At 42.9% G+C, this 8136-nt stretch overlaps 1 protein-coding gene across 1 annotated transcript; it reads left to right on the forward strand.

Annotated features, from left to right (window-relative positions):
• Positions 1-5321: 5321 nt before the first annotated feature.
• LOC145131068 (uncharacterized) lies at positions 5322-5699 on the forward strand. Its single transcript, XM_079065806.1, has one exon. It carries the CDS (start codon positions 5322-5324, stop codon positions 5697-5699), a length of 378 nt encoding a protein of 125 aa, XP_078921932.1.
• The last annotated feature ends 2437 nt before the right edge of the window (positions 5700-8136 follow it).

The following is an 8136-nucleotide window of genomic DNA, read 5'->3' on the forward strand; positions in this document are numbered from 1 at the left end:
TGTCCAATACTTTGAGTTGGTGATAGAAACATAGAATAGACACCTGGCCTATGATAGAAACAATGTCATTGGAAGTTTTTTTTAACACTGGCATAGAACACAGCCCATGTTCGAAAAAATAGAAAAATGAACATTTGGATAGAAACATAGGGTGGAAACATGGCCTATGTTTGCCCTTACCGATTTCAGTTATCAGAAAAAAAAATCAGAAATCCTTTAGTCAGTCTTCAGAGGTGGAACACGACCCGTGTTTAGTCTTTTCAACGTTTCGATTCCAGTTAAACTCTAAATATGCTCTGGTCACATCCAAAGGCGTCCATAGTACTGCTCCACTTCAAATTTCCCGAACTAGACATCAAAACATGAGCAGTTTGGTCATTCTGATGAAAAACATGAGTTGTCTAATTATTATACTAGAATAGACAGAAATGAATAAAATATAATGCAAAACACAACTAAAAACTAATAGAAAAGATGCATAAAATGACATTTAAACAAATCTCCCCAAGTTTAAACATTAGTTGCCCTCAAGTAATAAAAGGAAATTAACATTAAAAACATAATAGGAAGTTGCAGATGACAGAAAAAGGAAAAACTGAATCAACCCTAAGAACACTTAAATGTGAAAAAACATGAAACTGCAATAACTGAAAACACTTCACTTTTTTTGTCATGATCATACTTCAAATCGAGGAAGCTCCAATAGAATCACGAACTTGAACACCAATATCAATACATCTACTGTAACCACAAAACCCAAAGTTAAAAAAGTGTTTAATGGTGCAGACTAATAAACCAACCAAAAAATTGTAGAAATATTACATTTTAATTTACATTGTTCACAAAAATAACATAAATCATAATTTTATTTCTTTTTATATCACCATAATTCCCTAACTTGACCAATCCAACCCCTTTCCCACAACATATCAGAAACTAAAACCACTGGCTCACCCAAAGGGGCCCACACCTCTTCCTCTTTTGATCTAGGTTCTTGAATATTACACCGCACAAATTCTTCAAATAGAGTATTTCTTCATTTTTCGACTTTGTTGAGATTTATTCATATATATATATATATATATATATATATATATATATATATATATATATATATATATATATATATATATATATATATATATATATATATTGTTAATGTTACCATGAACGGTCACATTAAGTGTAACCAAAATACAAACGAGACGTTATCTCGTCATGACCTTGGCCAAGGCCTGGCCTTGGCCCAAGTAAACCAGCACCGGGGCGACAGATCGCTTCCCTCCACGAGGGACGAATATTCCCCGATATCCTCTCGTTCATTCACATACAATCAGAGGACGACGAATAGCTCCGGTGACCCCTAGAACTGACATCACCAGGCAGTTAGTTAACGTGGGCAAATCTCCCAGTAAGAGGAGGTCACGTCTCACGCTCATAGCGTGAGGTCCCCACGACCCGTTAGTAATAGGTATAAAATGATCTTTTCCATATCAAGGAAGGGACCCCATCTTTCTCTAATGAATTTACCCTAATTCTCTCTCAGAAAACTAACTTGATCGTTTGAGCGGCGTCCCGGGAGAACACACGGTCGTCCTATAACGGTTCGTCTGTGATTTTGTTCTCAGGAAAGTTTCCAAGGCAGTACATCGCCAAGCATCCAAACCTACTGAAGTACATGTCACAACATTTGGCGCCATCCGGACGTATCCTCAGGGTGATACAGCCAATTGACGACACTGGTTCTTCGGAAAACGGCAATTTAAGCCCAATAGCACCTACGCTTGCAGTAGGAGATCTGATTCAAACACCGGGGGCGATACCAGAGGACACCACTGCGAATATACGTCACAGACCCCAATCCAGGTGCTCATGGCACATATCTCACCGGCTACGGGGCCAGTACTCCAGAGCAGTTTCTGGAAGTTGTCATCGGACGGTTCATCGCCTCAGACGGTGATATTGTTGGATAAGGTGTCTAAGTCCATAACTATTTCTGGTATGTACTTGACCCGACCCGGCATGGTCCATTTGGGTTGCATGGCACCATGCAATTGGATAAACTAAAATGAGAGAAATAACACTTATGGTTTATTAATATATTATAAGTTCTAATATATTAATAATATTATTTAATTAGTTTGATCAAGAATTAATTTAGAATTAATTAAGTGATCACAAGATAACTAATTAAATATATGGGTAGATTATGTAAATCTTCCATATATTATATAGTGGGCTAAGAGGCTCCATGGATTATCAAGTTGGGTTCCACCCATAGGATGCTCCATGGGAGTTACAAACCCATGGGTCATGGAAATGAAGAGTCATGACACATTAGGGTTTACATGGTGTAACCCTAGATGTGTCAACACTATATAAGAAACCCATTCTCCACCAAAATCGGCTACACATAAGAAACAAGAGGGCTAGAGCCGATTTTGCAAGTGTAAGATTCTCTCAAAGTTTACTCCTTTGCATTTGGTGTTGTGTGAAGCATTTGAGGCATCACACTTGGGGTGCTAGGCTCACAAGGTTTCAAGGATCATAATCAACAACAAGGTAAGTTATTCTATCTTTCATTCAAGTTAAAAATGTTCCCCATGTATGCTAGATAGGAATATAACCTTGGAATTCAACTTTGCATGATTATTAGACCAACATAGATCCAAGGTTATTAGGGTTGCATGTACACTTAGGAAGTGTTAGAATGCTCAAAACCCATCAGATATCGCATCTCGATCTGCTACAAGGACATCCGCGCAACGGCATGGTAGTACTTACTATCTCTAATCCTCATAAGAGAAACACGACTCATCAAGCAGGGGACGCAATAGATGTACTCTCGAGAAATCTACTCAATATCAGTTTTTCGAGCAACGATCCTAGACCATTGAACTGGGATCCGCGAGATCCGCTCCTCATATCTGGATTCATTTGTAATACAAAAATCCATCGAATATATATCGACAATGGTAGTTGCTCTTATATACTCTACGAGCACTGTTTTAGACAACTACCAGATGCGTAGAAGGAGGGGCTAAAACCCCCAACCGATGGGCCGTTGATAGGGTTCACCGGACACAGCTTGTGGCCATTGGGCACAATTCGACTACCCTTAACGATGGTTAGTCACGACGAGTGGGATCGAATCACAAGAACAATCGAATTCTCTGTGACTCGATACCCGACAGAACACAACATCCTACTCGGACGGTCGGCAATCTCCTCACTACACCTCGTACCATCCACGATCCATGGCATAGTTAAATTTAACACACGCCAGGGATCAGCGACGATCCTCGCCACAAACACCAGGGCACAACAGTGCCACCAAATCATAGCCACTCCTGAGCTTGTACGAGCGCCAAAGAAGTCAAAAGAGGGATGTTCCACCGAACAGCACCAAATAAACATGGAATATCCAGATCAGCTCGTGTGAATTGGTGCTCACTTGTCAGAAAAAGCCAGGGCATGGATGGTGGCACTCCTGAAACAATACTCCATTGTCTTTGACTGGAAACCAACCAATCTAATGGGCGTCGATCGAAAAGTTATAGAACATAGCCTTAATATTGCACCAGAGAGCAACCCCGTTAAACAAAAGAAAAGGGGCCAGGCAGCAGACCGGAACATGGCTATAAATGCAGAGGTGGATGACCTGGTGAATGCTGGCATACTCTGGGAGGTCATGTTCCCGACGTGAATAGCTAATCCCTTCATGGTGAAGAAAGCTAATGGGTCCTGGCAAATGTGCATCGATTATTCGGATCTTAATAACGTCTGCCCAAAGGATTGTTACTCTCTCCCAGAGATCGACCAGAAAGTCCAGTCGCTCGAAGTTTTTCGACTTAAATGTTTCCTTAATGCATACAAGGTTTATCACCAGGTACAGATGAAACGAGAAAATGAGGCGAAAACAGCCTTCCATACAGAAAAAGGCACCTTCTACTACCAGAAAATGCCAATTGGGCTCAAAAACGCTGGAACTACTTATCAAAGACTGATGGACAAGGTATTCGCCGATCAAACTGGCAGGAACATCGAAGTCTACGTCGACGATATGGTAATTCAGAGCCGCGATGAGGAAAGGTTACTCCAAGATGTAGAACAAACTTTCAGAACGCTAGTTAACGCGCATATGAAGTTAAACCCAGCTAAATGCACCTTTGGAGTCGAGGAAGGGCAATTCCTTGGGTATCAGGTATCCAAAGAAGGGATTCCCCCCAATCCGACTAAAATACAGGAGTTCCTCGACTCGAAAACTCCCCACAATCTCAAAGGAGTACAGGAGATCAGCGGCAGGTTGACGGCGTTGGGAAGGTTCTTTGCCAAATCTGCGGAGAAAGCACTTCCTCTGTACCAGACACTCAAAGGATGCTTAGACAAAAAGAAATTTAAATGGACAGAAGAAGCAGATGCGGCATTGCAAAAACTGAAAGACGACCTATAACAACTCCCGGCTCTCGCCTGCCCACTCCAAGGGGAGACACTACAGATGTACTTAGTAGCGTCTGAAGAGGCCATCTCCTATGTACTAGCAATAGAGAGAGAGGTAAAGCAGATCCCCATTAATTTGGATAACAGGGCCCTGCAAGGGCCAGACGCTAATTACCCGACCTTGGAAAAGCTGGTCCTCGCCCTGGTTTACGCAGTCAGGCGGCTACGGAGATATTTCCAAGCCCATAAGGTGGATGTTTTGACTAGCTACTCGATAAGTGCTACTAAGGCCAGAAAAGTCAGGGCACCTAGCCAAATGGGCCATAGAATTGGGTGAGCATGAAATTCAATACCACCCAATAACCAGCATCAAAGCCTAGGCTCTGGTAGACTTCCTGGTCGAAATCCCAGAAACCATCAAGGGGGTACCAACGAAGATCTCCACCGACCCACTAGAGCCCGAAGCCGGAAAGGAACTCTGGAAGCTATACACCGATGGCGCGTAAAGTAAAGAAGGCTCAGGAGCAGTCCTGATCCTTCAGAGCCCCAAAGGCGAAGAGATCACTTACGCGTTGTGATTCTACTTTCAAGTATCCAACAAAGAGGTGGAGTATGAAGCACTCCTAGCAGGCCTGAGGCTCGCCAAGGAGGTTGACGCAAACCAATTAGCAGCCCTCAGCGATTCAGTGCTTATCACAAACCAGATAAATGGAACGTACGAGGCTAAAGACTCAAGGATGCAGAAATACCTAGACGCAGTCTGAAGTCTAACCAGCACGTTCAAAAGCTTTTCCATAAAACAAATCTCCTGGGGAAAAAATGCAAGGGCGGACGCTCTCAGCAAGTTAGCCTCAACTTCCTATGATCACTTAACAAAGAAAATGCTAGTCGAAGTGCTCCCAGAGAGAAGTATCGATAACCAAAAGGTCAATACAGTATCGACTGCACCGGAATGGACCAAACCGTATGTCGATTACTTACGCCATGGCGTGCTACCGGATGAGCCTGAGGAGGCAAGAAAAGTCCAGATCCAGGTGTCACATCTTGCAATCAGGGATAACCAACTATACCGAAGAGGGTATCTCATTCCATGGCTAAAGTGCATCTCCAAGGAAGAGGGGAAGACATTTATAAAAGGAAGTCATTTGGGGGATGCGGCGGCACACGAAGGTGCTCGAGCACTCACATGCAAAATACTCCTCCTAGGGGTATATTGGCCGGACGTGTACAACGACGCTGCAGCCCTAACCAAGAAATGAAAAGAATGCCAGGCATTCGCTCCTTTCCATAATCAACCAGCCATGTTGTTGACCCGCATCACCAGCCCATGGCCTTTCCACCAATAGGGGATCGACATAGTGAGACCTTTCCCACCAACGCCAGGGGGTGTAAAATTCTTGCTAGTGGTCGTGGATTATTTCACGAAGTGGATAGAAGCAGAACCACTGGCCACCGTCACTGGCAAACAAATGATAAAATTCATGACCAAGAACATCTTGGCCCGTTTTGGCACACCCAGAATCCTCATAAGCGATAATGGAACACAATTTGAAGGAAGTCCCTTCAAAGAGTGGTGCGAAGACAAAAAAAATTCATCGCCGATTCACATCAATGGCGCACCCTTAGGCCAATGGGCAAACCGAAATATCAAACAAAACCATAGTTAATGGTTTGAAGAAAAGGTTGTTCAGGTCAAAGTCCGCCTGGGTGGATGAGCTCCCGACAGTGTTGTAGTCCTATCGTACCACAGCAAGGTCAAGAACGGGAGAAACGCCATTTAGTCTAACCTATGAAACAGAAGCGGTCCTTCCATTGGAAATAGTGGCCGGCTCCATACGAACAGAGAGTTTCGAGGAAGCAGCCAAGGAAGAAGGGCGACGCCAAGACATGGACATGCTCGATGGAAAACGTGAGATGGCACAACTGCGCCAAGCACTGTACAAATCACAAACCGAGAGCTATTACAACCGCGAAGTCCGGGTCAAGAACTTCAAAGTTGGAGAATGGATGCTAAGAAAGAACGAGTCTAGCCACGCTGAACCATTGGGAAAACTCAGTGTCACGTGGGAAGGACCGTACAAAATAGTGGGAGCACATAAGAATGGTGTTTATGTCCTAGAAGATCAGGACGGGTGTGCCATTCCAAGAACGTGGAATACGCAGAGCCTGTGTCATTTTTACTCTTAAAATGAGCGCTAAAAATAAGATTCAATGCTAGCAAAGGCATTTTATATTAGTTTTAGAATGTAAATGTAGTCAGCAAGCATTACTTTACTACTTTCAGTCTTATATACGCACTAAAAAAACTAGAGTAAATAGAAAGGGCAATTCAGATGCCCCTTATTTTCAAACTTGAAAAATAAAACAAAGAGGCTGTGTGCATTTACCGTGTGATAACAAGGACTGATCATCCAACGTCACATGAGCGAAATTGTCACAAGGAGGCAGCCAGGGGTTTTTTTATTTATCAAAAAAGGCTCATAACCTTTCCCCCAAAACATGTTCATCAATTACATCACAGTATACATATGAAAGAACATGTGTCATAAGTGTAAAAGATTCATAACCTTCCACTAATCAGAAAAAAAAACTAGGTGAGCCAAAAGATGACGATCTTGGCTACACCCAGGGTCTTTAAGCATCAAACTAGAACAAATTTCTCAAAGACCAGCTTCAGTAAAGCATAAAGGGTTCACCAGTAAAAGAAATCAAATCAAGGTATTTAAGCATAAAATTAGAACAAATTTCTCAAAGACCGGCTTCAGTAAAGCATAAAGGGTTCACCAGTAAAAGAACTCAAATCAAGGTCTTTAAGCAGCAAATTAGAACAAATTTCTCAAAAACCAACTTCAGTAAAGCATAAAGGGTTCAACAGTAAAAGAACTCAAATCAGGGGTACAAGCAAACCCTACGTAAATACCATACGATAGCCAACACAAACCACACATGAAGCAACCAAACAAGAGAATATGAGTGGTAGAAACAAACATTCATATAAAATAGAAATTGTCAGATTGTCGGACTCCCGGAGAGAAGTATCGATAACCAAAAGGTCAATACAGTATCGACGACACCGGAATGGACCAAACTGTATGTCAATTACTTACGCCATGGCGTGCTACCAGATTAGCCTGAGGAGGCAAGAAAAGTCAAGATCCGGGTGTCACATTTTGCAATCAGGGATAACCAACTATGCAGAAGAGGGTATCTCGGTCCATGGCTAAAGTGCATCTCCAAGGAAGAGGGGCAGACATTTATAGAAGAAAGTTATTCGGGGGATGCGGCGGCACACGAAGGCGCTCAAGCACTCACATGCAAAATACTCCTCCTAGGGATATATTAGCCCGGCGTGTACAACGAAGCTGAATCCCTAACCAAGAAATGCAAAGAATGCCAGGCATTTGCTCCTTACCAAAATCAACCGGCCATGTCGTTGACCAGCATCACCAGCCCCTGGCCTTTCCACCAATGGGGGATCGACATAGTGGGACCTTTCCCACCAGCGCCAGGGGGTGTGAAATTCTTGCTAGTGGTCGTGGATTATTTCACGAAGTGGATAGAAGCAGAACCACTGGCCATCGTCACTGGCAAACAAATGATAAAATTCATGACCAAGAACATCTTGGCCCGTTTTGGCACACCCAGAATCCTCATAAGCGATAATGGAACACAATTTGAAGGAAGTCCCTTTAACGA

The sequence above is a fragment of the Lactuca virosa genome, chromosome 8 (genome assembly GCF_052849685.1).
Source record: "Lactuca virosa cultivar CGN04683 chromosome 8, Lactuca_virosa_CGN04683_v6, whole genome shotgun sequence".
NCBI classification, from domain to species: Eukaryota; Viridiplantae; Streptophyta; class Magnoliopsida; order Asterales; family Asteraceae; genus Lactuca; species Lactuca virosa.